The sequence below is a fragment of the Sinohyriopsis cumingii genome, chromosome 18, assembly GCF_028554795.1.
Source record: "Sinohyriopsis cumingii isolate HCF-2022 chromosome 18, ASM2855479v2, whole genome shotgun sequence".
NCBI lineage: Eukaryota > Metazoa > Mollusca > Bivalvia > Unionida > Unionidae > Sinohyriopsis > Sinohyriopsis cumingii.
This window is the reverse complement of record NC_142978.1, coordinates 101,688,088-101,702,214: the sequence shown is the minus strand read 5'-3', so window position 1 is coordinate 101,702,214 and position 14,127 is coordinate 101,688,088. Positions and strand designations below refer to the sequence as shown.

Here is a 14,127-nt window from a genome sequence, read left to right as displayed (position 1 = left end):
TCATTTATTTATTTTCTATACTATCACTCCCTCTCATCTATAAATGATACCAGAAAACAAAAACCCCAATAGTAAACTGCTAGCAAATGTTTTCCGACTGCTTAAAAACTATGAAAACACCGCTAAGCTTACAACTATCAATCAATTTACAGTGTTGGAAAATGTAGGAAACGAAATAAGATTACATCAATGTGCTTCATGATAAGTATAAAAAAACCTCTCTCAATATAATGACCATCATTACAACATAGTTCTAGATATAGTGTCATGATATACCATGTGTACAAGTATTACCTTTAAATAGACCCAATTAACAAAATTAAACCCTATTTGAGTTGGTCAATCAAAAGTATGACAGTATGGGCTAGAAGAAAACAGCATGAAGCTCTTATATATTTATTTCTTTTTACAACCCTATTATTTGACAAAAAAAGTGCACAAATAACATGAAGTTAAAAATATATTTAATTTACATTAACGAAAATTGTTACCATACATCTGAACGATATTTAAGTTATTCTCCCTCCCTCCCACCCCTGACAAACATGCATACATCTATCAAGGTTTCTATCACTACCATTATACTGAATTTGGTAAATACATACAGGCATAGAAAACCCATTGCCAAGGAACCAAAGAAAACTAAAATCTAATGATGGGCATCCTTTTTTTTCAAATGTGAAAGCCTTGTCATGCACCCATGAAAAAAACAAACAATTCCCCCAAAACTTATGGTGTTAAAAATTATAATAAAGCTTGATACATCTTCCAGCAACACACAGCTGATCCGTATGTATGTCTGTATGTATGTCTGTATGTGTGTGTATGTATGCATGTATGTATGTATGTGTGTGTATGTATGCATAGCTGCCAACCTTCCAGGCTCACAATTAGTGAAAATAGGGATAAAAAGTTGTGAATTTGGACAAGAATTCGTGAAAAATACCATGACAATAACTCCATCCACTCTGACCACTCCGACCGTCAATACTACACTATATCAAGTTCGCAAAATAAAACTAAAACACTACATATATGCAGAAATATTTATTTATGAAGACACGATACTGTGGCAGACTTGAACTTCCTCAACTGCTTGATCGTAAATTTGTTTTCTAAACAGTTCAGACTTCTTGCCAGCTGGTTGATCTTGGTGACTAAAATTACTGACAAATTTTCTGCAGCTAAAGGGCCCTAAAGTCTTATTTTTCCTCACAAGAGAAAATACACATTCGCTTGCACTGTTGCTGTGAGGAATGCACAGGAGCTGCAGCACTTTTGGTCCTTCCACAGGAAAATTTGGAATTGATTTTTGAGTCCGACAACATCTGTCAGAACAAATGTTTAGCATGGTCTCCAGCTGATAAAGGTAGATTGTGTTCGACAAGAAAACTCACAAATAATGCTTCAGCATTGGCAGCCTGCATTTCTTCCGCCAATTGTTTAAAATATTCCGGAGCTGAAATCTGCGAATTCTTAATTTTCCCAACCTCTACGTGTTTTTTTGCAACCGACGTGCTTCCTCACATCGTCTCTGCGATGGCGCACTGAGTGCAAAAAGCATGATGAATATCAATGTTTAATGTCAAAATGCATGGCCAATTTTTGATATATTCCAAATTAAACTTCACTTTTTGAGTAATAGAGTTCTTTTTTCTTAGTGGCGAAGATGTTTTCAAAACCGTACATGCGATGCTGAACCGTAACTCAAATCAGCGTTGGTGACGTATGCGCGGAGCAAAACTCCAGTTAGGCCCCAGTTTCTCTCAAAAGCATTTGTAAAACTACTCTTATACATACAGATTAAAATAGGCTAAAATGCTTGCTACCAGGCCAACTGTACTAATAGGCTGTAGATCTACTAATATCGCGACCAGCAGTACCGGACCATTTCGGAAAATGCAAAAATCACGACTAGCGCTTAATGGGAAATCGGTTATTATATTAAAGATTTAAAATAATTGAAGATTGGAGAATTCAAGAATTTTTGGCTTGCGGCGTGAATCTGTGAATCGCTGAAAAAGTCGTGAAATTCACACCAAATTCATGAGGGTTGGCAGCTATGATGTATGTATGTGTGTGTGTGTGCATGGCAACCAGTCCACAGTACTGAACAACATCCTACCATGTTAAAATGATGGAGCACTCATTATGAAGGTACGTCCTTCCAGAATGCAAAAGAATGTGACAATTCATGTGCATATTCTTTTTTATTTACCTGCTGAAGTATCTGTACAATTCCTGCCACACAAAACTGCTGAAGGTAGGACTTTGTCTTCCTCAGATCTGTCAGACCTTTTACAACTTCTCCTAACTGCTCAGTGTCATCCTGCAAGATATGAAGCCATAAACACACTGAAACATATTTGTGGTCACCAAAGATTTAGTTGTTGTAGCGATTAACGTTATTTTTCAGCATAAGATCGGATATACATGGCAGCCCATATAAATGTTGAAGGAAGAATCCGGAAAAACCATATAAAGAAACCACCGACCCACAAGAAGCTACTGGCAAGCTTTCTCACATACCCACATTGGCCGAACCCACGCAGACAGAGGTGAAATGGCAGTGATGTGAAACGGTGAGCGCTTTAGACCACTCGGCCACTTGGGAACCCCCAAAGATTTTGTAAATATCTGTTCAGAGCTGTAAAATACACTTGGGATTCAGGGCTTTAAAATACACTTGGGACTCAGGGCTGTAAAATACACTTAGGGAAGGCATTTCTAATGTGGAAAATAAGTAATCAGATTACCCTGGCATATTTACTTTTCAAAATGAATTCCCTGGGTACCACATTTGTTTAAATGAACAACCCTCAAAGCTAAGTACTGATTTCAAGTACAATAATCATGCAACTACGCAAAATATCATAAGTATATTTGTAACTTAACATCTTATCACTTCCCAAAAAAAAAAGCAAATACTCATGTTTGTATTAAGCATATTATTTAAGTACAACAGACATTTGCACAGGCGAAAAAATAAGGCTAACATGCAATGATAGTTTACATTTCAGAAATGAACAAATTCTTGGCACGGTAAGTTTTCTGAAAATACCATACATATTAATGCTCCCTACCCTTTTTAATGAATATTAAATTTAAAAGACGCAGTTTAAGACCTGCGCTTTTCAATATCTGTCTGCTTCAGATCTATGATTACAACAAAAATATGCAGCAGTCTCAGTTGATCACACTGTTACAATGTATGCATCAATGTACAAATTACTAGTTGATCACACTGTTACAAATTACTAGTTGATCACACTGTTACAATGTATGCATCGTGTAAAAATTACTAGTTGATCACAATGTTACAATGTATGTATTGTGTACAAATTGCTAGTTGATCACAATGTTACAATGTATGCATCAATGTACAAATTACTAGTTGATCACAATGTTACAATGGATGCATTGTGTACAAATTACTAGGTGATCACAATGTTACAATGCATGCATAGATGTCAACCCCCGAATAAAAAAACACTGACTGCTTGTGACAAAAATACTGATTTTCAGGAACAAATACTGATTTTTAAAATTTTAATGCATATGTAACTATTTACAACATACATATACAACCATCAGTAAAGTAGGACAGTGCTTTACATAATTATTTAATGTCAAAGATGCATGTGTTGTACCATGTTCCATTTGGGTGCCCATTCAGAAGGTGCAAGAGTGCAACACACTCAGACACAGGCTACTTAAAGGAGCCTTTCTACACCTTATCTTTTTTCCAATCATTATCAATTCGAATGTACCAACTTTCATTGATTATCTCAATTATGTGTGATTTTCTTACTGAACTGTTTTCATTCTAGCATACAAGTAATCCATTTGCAATTTTACTGTCTGGAAAAAGTGTGTGAAATAAATCGCCAGCAACACCAGTAACTGAAAGAGGAAGGTTAATTTCCAAAAGAAATTTAATAAACCGAACTTCGATCGAATTACATCAAAGTTCACTAAGGTATTTATATACGTCGTAAGTTCAGGCTGAGTTGTGTATGATGAAGCAGCAAGTTGAAGTTTATTAGCTTTATCGTGCTCTTTATTTCATGGATGCCTCCATGCCCAACAGCAAAATCACATTACACAATTTGCAAAATGTAGAGTTTTCTCCTTTACTAGATGGTTTCACAAATCTAAACAAGACGGCACAATTGTCTTGGCAGTTCTGTTTTCTTGTCTTTCCTGGAGAAAATTCTGAATATTCTGCTTTCCTATTCAACATGATTAGAAGCTGAATATTATGAAGTGAGATACAGTGACAGCAGTAACTGTTTGTGAAATCCAATATGGCGGATAAAGACAGGCATTGTAGCCTCAATTTCGAATGAACCAATCATATTGTAGAACTGTATTCCTATATACATGCAAAACATTTCTATCTTGTAAACTGAAAATTGCAAGGAATTTTTTTTATATATTTATTTAAATAAAAAATCATATTTTGCAAAAAATAAACGTACACCCGTATTCAGGTCCAAAATACGGGACAAATACAGAAAAACGAACACTTGGCAGCTAAGGGATAGTACTGCATTATGAAAATGGCTGCATTTTTTTAAAATTGGCAACTAAATATTGTCAAGCCAATATTAAAGTTTTTTTTTCAAACCAATAACTAAATGTGCGACACTGTGTTCTATCAAATCCACAACTCGATACAAGTGATAATAAAACTAAATCATGCAAGTTACAATTTTTACATCTTTCCATTTTCTACTTACTGTAGTTATTCTGCCTGACTGAATCAGTACCAGGTAAGCAAAGGCCTTTCCCAGCAGGATATTTCCCACCTCCTTCAATACAGAATGAAATAAATTATCAAATGTATCAATTTATACAATCCTGGTTTACATCAGAGATCATCTACTTGCAAACGGAAAATATCACAGAAGTGTTCACTGTATCTGAATTTATTACATAAGATGACTAAATATAGTGAAACGCCTCAAGACCCAAACCTCACTGAACTTCAATCAAAATTGTTCAGTAAAACAAAACCCTCTATTTTGAAAACAGAAACAAATCTGTGTTACCAAATTTCAAGCTTGCACAGAAATGAACCCAATAAAATCAGAACTTACTCTAAACATGGTCAGGTGGCTACCAGATCCCAGCTATGAGGTCAGCCAAAAGTGTAGATGTAGCCTTGTGGCACAAACACTGGCAGAGACTAAAGATTGTATAAACAGTAGGCTAATCACAAGTTTCAAGCACGGATGAAATGAATGCCTTCTGATTTAACTGATTGTAATAAATTGCCAGTAGTTGTTCAAATCAACGGGGATCTGCCAATTACTTATGTCTGGTACAACAAACCTAAATAGCCCTCAGTCAACTGGCTTTTGGGCTTTAAATAAGGCTCATGCATGTTGACATTTTTTTCAGACAAAAACCAAGAAATTAGATCATTACAAAAGTAGGCACTAATCAATATAAATAGGGGGTGTCAATAACTGTATCTCATTTTGGGGGAAATCTGAGAACCTCAGTAAAGTGAACACCTCTTAATACTGAAACTTGTACTTAGTCCAATGGGATTTCTATCTCAAGAAGTTTCACTGTATTTATATTCCACAATTGTCTTCAAGTTAAAGTCATTTTGTTATTAGAAATTAAAAAATTCATAATTATCTTGCAGATGAATTCCAGTCAAAAACTCTATCTGTTATATAATATTTTCAAAAATTGTATTTATAAATAATGTTACCATGTGACACTTCAAAGTTTAATACCAGTGGGTAATTGGAGCCGTTTTTTTACATGACAAATAGGAAGCAAGTGTGAAGAAAAAAAAAGTTTACAATATATACACAAAAATATTATCTACACACTAATTAGCTAGTCATTATAACCAAACACCAAAAAAAAAGGTGTACCTATGCTTTGAATTTCGTTATTCATATCCTCTATCTATAAAACCAATGAATAGGATAAACTGTGTTCTACATGAATCCAGAAATACATTCATTTTAACATATTGCAAGTATACTAGGTAAAAAGTGTTCTACAATAGATAGGTTTAACTAAATCATGTAAACATTCATCAAAACTTAAAAAGGACAAGTTGATTAATACTCCCTGAAAATGAGAGTTCGAGACAAATGACAATTACTCACAGACTTGGACTGAGAACTTGGGACTGGCTTGAGGTTTTCTTTAATGCTCTGCAGAATGTCTTCTACAGTTATTTCTTCCAGTTTTCTCAACACCTATGACCAGAAACACAAACAAGATAACATAAATAAAACTATCTTTGATTTCATAACTTTGCATTACCAACTAAGACCAATAATTTTGCAACACAGAAATTTTTCCTGATACATTAAAGGGATAGCAGATATCCGTTTTTTGGAAACAATTTGAATTTCCTATATTTTGAGGGAACCAACTTACCATGGATTTCCTGGTTGCTCCCAGAAATAGTACATAAATTATTCCAACAACAAGAACCCTTCTAAGCTGACTAAAATACGTATGTTGGAACATAAAGGAATGTTTCACCCATTTTAATTTTTTTTTTAAAAGATTACCATACAATTCGACACTGCTTTGATTACATCAAGTACAGACTGAGTTATATGTCCCTGCCCCACTTTTTTAAAATCTTTCTACCAACTGAGAGGGTTGGGGATATGCAGGTCACCACATTCTCACTGTCAAAATAATTTCTACTCATTAAGTTCTATGTTGAGAGGTCAAAATAATTTACTTTCAATGCATACAGTCAAACCTGTCCCAATGGTGACCTTTACTCAGCAGTTTCCTATTCACAACAGCCATTCTAATTTCCTATATAGATGTCTAACATGTAACGGTCACATACCTTCTTTGAGTAGCCAGGTGTTTCCTTGCCAAATACAATGGTGCTTGTGTGATTTGGATTTTTAACGTAGCTTTAAAAAATTTCAGTTGTATCGCTAAGATGTCTAGCACTGACACATCATACCACAGACATGTGGCATCATGTCCCACCCAATCAAATTATCCTGACACCAGGCCAACCAGTCCTAAAACTAACCTCTTAATGCTGGGCACCAAGAAAGGCAGCTGCAAGTACCATTTTTTATAAAGTCTTTGACTCAGCTGGCGTTCAAACCTGCAACTTCATGCATCCAAGGCAGACTCTATATCCCAGGGGTACCAAACACACAGCCAAATCCTGTGGCCCGCAAAATGATAGGTGTCACAAGGTGGCATGAGAGATAACAAAGGTGGCAGCCCTCAGGGTGTTTGAGTTGGAGACAAATGCTCTACCCACTTAGGCCACCAGAGTGGTCCCAAAGAATGGTTTCTACTGCTTTAAGAAGTCAGGGGCCCCGAGTGGTCTAAAGCGCTCTCCGTTACGGATCACTGCCATCTCACCTCTATCTGCATGGGTTTGAGTCTCAGATTCAGCCAATGTGGGTATGTGAGAAAGCTTGCCAGTAGCTTCTCGTGGGTCAGTGGTTCTTTCCAGGGTTTTCCTGGGTTCTTCCTCCACCATTAATACTGGCCGCCATGTATAGCCTATTGTGTGCTGAAAAATAGCGTTAAACCCAACAACACCAACTTTAAGAAGTCACTGACACATATCTACAGTGACCACTAAGTTTATGCAGATTTAATAATTGCTTCATTAGTGAGGCACTGTTTAGATAAAGGAATATCACATAAAACAATGTGCAAACAATTCTCCAGTTACAACGATAGTGTAAGGTGTCAATATGTCAAATCTGAAAGTTAGGCAGTTTTTTCATTAGGGCCGAAGACCAGAACAATTAATTTGCTGGATGGTGGGAAAAGTATTTGTTATTGCAACAGAAATGGAATTCTCCTTATGTGCCAGTACAACAGGTATAGTTCAATATCTTTATCTCTTTGAATTAAAGCAATCTCTAAGGAAAAAAGTTTGTCTTTGTGAAGAGATACAAGTTATAGTAAAGCTCACACTTTTTAGACACCCCACACATCGTTGGGGGGTGGACTACTTAATCACCTCCACTTTTGCGCTAATTTACAATCTGTGATGGAGTGATAGCGACCTACAAATCAGCCCAGCCAATGGAATTCCAACATGGAACAGCTGGTGACATTACTGATTGACTTCTGGATAGCCAATGGACCAAGACAACCAGTGGAAAGACATCAAGATTGACTTACAATCTGATACCATTTCAAAAATGTGTAATCCTTATTTTGATCATATATTAGGACAATAAAAAAATGATTTCAAATGTTTTGTATACTTAGTACATTTAGAAAAGGTTGGTTGACTTTTTATGCAGCGAGTTTATGATTTGTATTTATTAATAGAAATTTGAATAAACTGGTTCAAGGACTTAATCAGAAGCAATCCATGTCAAGCATCTTTGGAAAATTGATCCTAATGTTTAAACAAGAAAAATAATCCATTGAGGTATGGACAACTAAATTCTGGATGACAACCTCTTCTGTTTAAAAAAACAATAACAGAAAACAATGAATTTACACTTCATGCTAACCATGTGTTTTGTCTTTAATCAGCAATGTCCCAGTCACAAGGCTGAAAAAACATGTACACAACCATGAACTAATTCAATTCTGACTTCGTCATGCAAGGTTCCTGCCACAAACTCTGAACACAAAATTCCAATCCTTTCCATCAAAACAATTACATCAACCTCTGCATGAATTTCCAGTAAAATAACCATAAACACTCAATTGTTAGGACTGAAAATAATACAAACTTTTAAATATAATTTGACCAAATGGGGTTAGTAATCTTTTTTAACCACACCAGAAGGAATTTTTATCTCTTCCTTAATTTGTTATAGTTTTATTTAATAGTATTGTTCAGTTCTGTGGAAAAATATATGCCTATAATTATGACTATATGGTCTTAAAAATAAGTAATAGGAAAGAGTGAGAAGCAACAAGCTTTGTAAAATTCAACAAATAATTTATTTCCAATGAATATGTGAAAATGAGAGAAAAATGTAACTTATGGTACTGTCAATTAAATCCCAAATAATAAAATAATTACAGACACAAATCTTAATAATTAAAGTTCTGAATAAACTCAGTGAAAATCCAACACTGAAAGTGCTGATGTGTCTGTGGTGGCATGTGTCTTGGTGATGTACCAACAGTCTTTTATTGGATCACAATAATACAATCCAATAATTAAATCCTTATTTGAAACTTCAGTATAAATTCAAAACTCTATTTCCAAGAATATTATTTTTTAAGAGCATTTTTTATTTCCTGAGATTAATTTCTTGAATTAAGTAATTTTTATAAATAAAATTCCAGCCCAAATGAATTATACAATTGATTCTGCTCAGATCTTAAAGCAAAAATAAATAATTTCTCCAGTAACAAAAATATTTAGTCATCTACTTGACCTAAAGTCACAATTAGCACTTTCTAAAACAAATGGTTACCTAACAGAAATTAACCTTCTAGTAGCTTCTTAATGTTTACTACATAAAACCTCAGTTATAATTAGAAGGTCTATTACTAATATTATAACACAGAATGTGGAATATGTCAGGTAGGCCAGGTATATTTACTGGGGGAATTTTAATAACCTACACGCATACCCAAATAATTATGTTTCCTTCGATTGATAATGATCCTAATATTAAACCCATAAACATAGGGAATATTTTAGCTATATTGTTTACAGAATTCAAAAAATTAATAAGTCGCGTAAAGTAGAAATTGAACTTGATTTCGGAGAAGGTCAAGTCCAACATAAAATGTCACATTATCAATAGCATATACTGAAATAAAAAAATAACAAACAAAGCAAATTATATATATCATTATCTAAATAAATTCTGATGAATGCCAATCAAAATGGTATTTTGAGCAGTAATTAATATTACTACATGTTCTACTTCCAATTCAGACTAGTTTTCTTTCAACATTCATAATGAGCCATGAAAATTTTCAGGATTGACAAATGTGATCCAATTTGATTTTAGCATCTTTTCAAAAGTGAGTGCCGATTATTCTGCAAACTGTGAGTCAAGATATTCTAGAGGATATATTTTTAGTCATCAGATATTTTAATACTTCGTCATCATGCAGGCGAATATCTCTGTACAAAGAAGACAGCTATACAATGACAGGGGACCAACTTAACTGCAGTCCTTTTTAATATCAAACCAAAAGGACCATTATCCACTATAAATAATGTTAGATGTAATATTTTTGTAAAACAGTTTCATCCAATTTTTAAAATGACATCAAAAACATTAAAAGTCTAATATTTTATTAATTAAATGCAATGCAAAAGAATAAAATGATGTATTAAAGCATATAAATGAACAAGCTGACACTTTCTTCTATTTAAAAAAATCTTCACCTGGCAAAGGGTGACAGAGAACCCCAGTCTGGCCCACTTCCTGCTTGAGGCCAGACCCTTCACCAATCTGCTAACTGTATACTTTAAGTCCTGGGATGGTTCATCAGCCTTAAAGAAAGGAACATTGAAATGAAATGTACCATGGGTATTATTTTCTTATTAATGTAAACAATCAGACTAGTACATAGGATTTCTCTTCTGCTTCTACTTGTTACTCCAACATTCACATAATACTGCACTGTGTTAAGTCTCATGGCAGTAAAGATATGTTCATGATAACATTTTGTACATGTTGAAAGTTTTAAACTTCAAATTGAACACAAGGTCAGGACTGGTATGTCAGGCATGCAATCAAGGCATTACTGTAAAACACCTGACCTGGACCGAAGGGTAAAATGGAAGATCAAGCATGCCACAGAATTATTATCTCTGCCTTGTAATGATTGATCCTAAATATACAGAAAGATTATCAAGGCCTTTAGGAGTTACAAAACTTAAACCAAAACCTCAACAAGCAGCTGACACCAAAGTCACTGGAAAAGTAACTGCTGTAAGACACTTCCCACTTGCAGAGGCCGATCAAAATATAAATTCTAGTCCATGATGCTTGCCAGCCCCATGTTAATAACTGTTGTTGTTGTTGTTGTAGGGTTTAATGCCATTTTTCAGCACACGATAGGCTATACATGGCGGCCAGTATTAATGGTGGAGGAAGAACCCGGGAAAATCCCGGAAAGAACCACTGACCCACGAGAAGCTACTGGCAAGCTTTCTCACATACCCACATTAGCCAAATCCGAGACTCAAACCCACGCAGACAGAGGTGATCCGTAATGGAGAGCGCGTTAGACCACTCGGGGCCCCATGTTAATAATAAAATAGAACGAGACCAGTAATTATTCCAGAGCTGGAATTGTTTAGTGGTCTTGCTTGAAAATTGTTTTTCTTGCTCAGATCCATCAATTTATTTAATTTAATGATTACAATGACCCATATTGTGAGAATTTTTTGGGGGGATAACTCATACAATATGTAATTGATATTAACATGTTTAGAAATTAATCAAATAAAAGAGAATTTACCAGAAGAAAAATGTGTACAAACAGTATAGAAAAATTATAAGTCATCAAATGTTCCGATTGTGAACTTCAAAAGTTTCCTTGTGTTAATAGGAGTAGGGGAAGACGTTATCATTAGTTTCCCCGTCAACTGATAGAATCAAGTGCCTATGCAATAAACAGATCAATTAAGTGTAAAGTGAATGCCAACTCACGACAAGCCCTTAAAACTTATGACAGTACCAGCAGCAACTTCCACTATTTCAAAGGATTAGCAATGACCAGGTTTTATTGGTCCATCCACTAACAAGATTTGCTGATTAGCACTGACTTTGAGTGTATAGGTAATTCAGATATGACGCACAATGACAGTGGTTTTTGGATATGCTCAAACGCTGCAATTATTGGCAAGATACAGCAATGGGACATCATATAGTATTCGCCTAACATTCCTGCAATTTGTACCACTTAAAAATTTAGAAAGTAAAAGGATTATAAAAAAATACACACAAAAACATCATGATTTCATTCATTAAATTTATAATTTCTAACCTGTCACCAAGAGGTCTCTAACACTGGCGTCTTGTTCGCATCTCAAATCAAATGGGAGTTTCTTCACTAATAGTAATACTGTTTGCGTTGACGAGCGTTTTCCAGACAACAGGAATAATTTTTCACACTGTGTGATAAATGCCAAATAATTTCATAAGTTTCCATAACTTGTGGCGTTACATCCTTCTAAACCCATTTACACAGGAGTTACACAGATTGCCCTTTATATTTTGTTTAATTTGTTTTGGAAATATTTATGCTGGACACCACAAACATTTCAGACTGGAAGGGTTCGTTACAGGTTCAATTTGCTCAGTTTGGTTAGACCTAGCATAGCGCGACTGCCTCATACATAATTTCCTCGAATTTTCTGTATTTTGATAGAATATGCTTTATAACCGTTCAAAACAAAATACTTGAGAATAGTTGAATAAACTCGGATAAGTAGTGCCAAGCTGAAAATAGAACGCTCTGCTTTAAAACATACCTTCGCTTGTTTCGAAATGAGAAGTTCGATTAAGTTTTCAGTACTCTTGAGCCTTTCGCTTTCACTTCCTTCAGCTAATTTCAAAAATATACGAAGAATGGAGGAATCAACAGCAGGTCTACGGGATGGAGTTGACTCCATGTGTGCGGCCATGTGGTTGTGTTTGGAAAAAAGTACGCATGCGCTTGCAAAGTCGATTACCAGCTGTTAAATGCCACTTGCTATCACATCCGATCCCCCGTTAAATGAACGTGCAGCTTGCGTTCGGATCAGGTGAACGAGGGTCATCGTCATGTACATATACATTTATATTGGGAAGGGTTTGGGGGTATTTAAGATATAGATTACTCAGTAATCTGCTTTCATGTGATTTTTCCACCTTGATTTACAACCAGTTACCTGCGTTACACAAGAGCTAAACGTCAGATAGTGTCTGCAATTTCTCTTGTTTGTTTGGGCGGGAGAGGGGAATTTATTTTTTTGGGTGTGTGTGGTTATGTTTCGTTTTGTTTCCTTGTGGTTTTTTTTTCTCTTCTTTTTATGCGAGGATGGTTTGAAGTGATCACATCTCCACTTCGTATTAAATATTATCTTAGTTATATTTCAAGAGAGAGAGAGAGCGAGAGAGAGAATCTAGTAGACTCTCGAACCCATAACAACATATCTGATTCTAAGTACCTTAGAAATCTTTTTATTATTTTGCTGTTACTTTAAATTTCCAAGATGGAATGTATTTCACTGTATGAATAATGAAGCTCTCGATCGATCTTGATCTTGAATTATTATTATTTATTGTTTATTTAATTTTGGAATTCTCTTTATATATGGTAACAAGTATATTTTATTTTAAAAACAGTTTAAGTTACTCATACTGGGTCCAGACTGATTTAGATCAGACATATTTGGACAAAATTAAGGGCTGATTCTGACCAAAAGTCAAAAGCCGGGTTTAACCATGTTACAAGCGGATGATCACAAGACATCGCGATGTTTGCTACATGTAGAGTACGCATGACCCAATGTATATGCAAAATGTAATGCTCCTTGCATCTTGCTTAGTCTCCATATAACACAATAATTGCAATGCAATATCTCAGTTCTATCTCAGGATGGCGATCTATTGCTCGTAAAACTGCTACAACTCTGCAGTCTTAAGCTAAGTATCAGAAAAGAGCGAAACCCAACAAGTTTTGTAAAATTCAACAAAAAAATTATTTCCCCAGAATACAAAGTGAAAATGTAAAGAAAGCTCAAATTCCAAACAGTCCTCAAATTATATCATTAATCAAAAAGTAAAGAGCATTCGAATAAATTCCAGTGGTGTTCCGAATTAATTGCAACAATATTGAATGTGCTGTGTCAGTAGTCTCGAACGTGCTAATGTGCCAGCTGTCAAGAATAGTGTTTATTTGATAATATTCTTGATGTATCACAATGATATAATCCAAGATGACTTTGAATGAATTCACAATAATTCCCAAATATTTATTCAGTCTGAAAATAATTAACACTGTAATTCCAGTGAATAATTTAAATAATTGCATCATCTCAAATTAAACCTGAGCACCACATTAAGACTGATTCCACTTTGGATGTTAGGATGGGAATGAGTAATTGCAATAGAATCAATCTTAATAACAACTGGATTATGATAGACTCTACAACTCCTTGTACCAAAG

General features: G+C 34.9%; 1 protein-coding gene across 2 annotated transcripts in view; it reads right to left on the bottom strand.

Moving 5' to 3' along the window:
- LOC149777608 (myb-binding protein 1A-like protein) overlaps positions 1 to 12,630 on the bottom strand; it is a 133,972-nt gene extending 121,342 nt beyond the window's left edge. Inside the window, exons 1-5 of one of the 2 annotated variants that reach the window (XM_089942260.1) lie at positions 12,449 to 12,630; positions 10,352 to 10,459; positions 6,138 to 6,230; positions 4,743 to 4,814; positions 2,219 to 2,329 (exon numbers count right to left, since the gene is read on the bottom strand). In XM_089942260.1, the coding sequence (XP_089798386.1) occupies positions 2,219 to 2,329; positions 4,743 to 4,814; positions 6,138 to 6,230; positions 10,352 to 10,459; positions 12,449 to 12,601 (537 nt within the window). In that variant the 5' untranslated portion in view covers positions 12,602 to 12,630. The remainder of the gene's footprint in view (positions 1 to 2,218; positions 2,330 to 4,742; positions 4,815 to 6,137; positions 6,231 to 10,351; positions 10,460 to 12,448) is intronic. The other variant, XM_089942259.1, reaches the window with a different exon arrangement.
- Between the last annotated feature and the right edge of the window lie 1,497 nt (positions 12,631 to 14,127).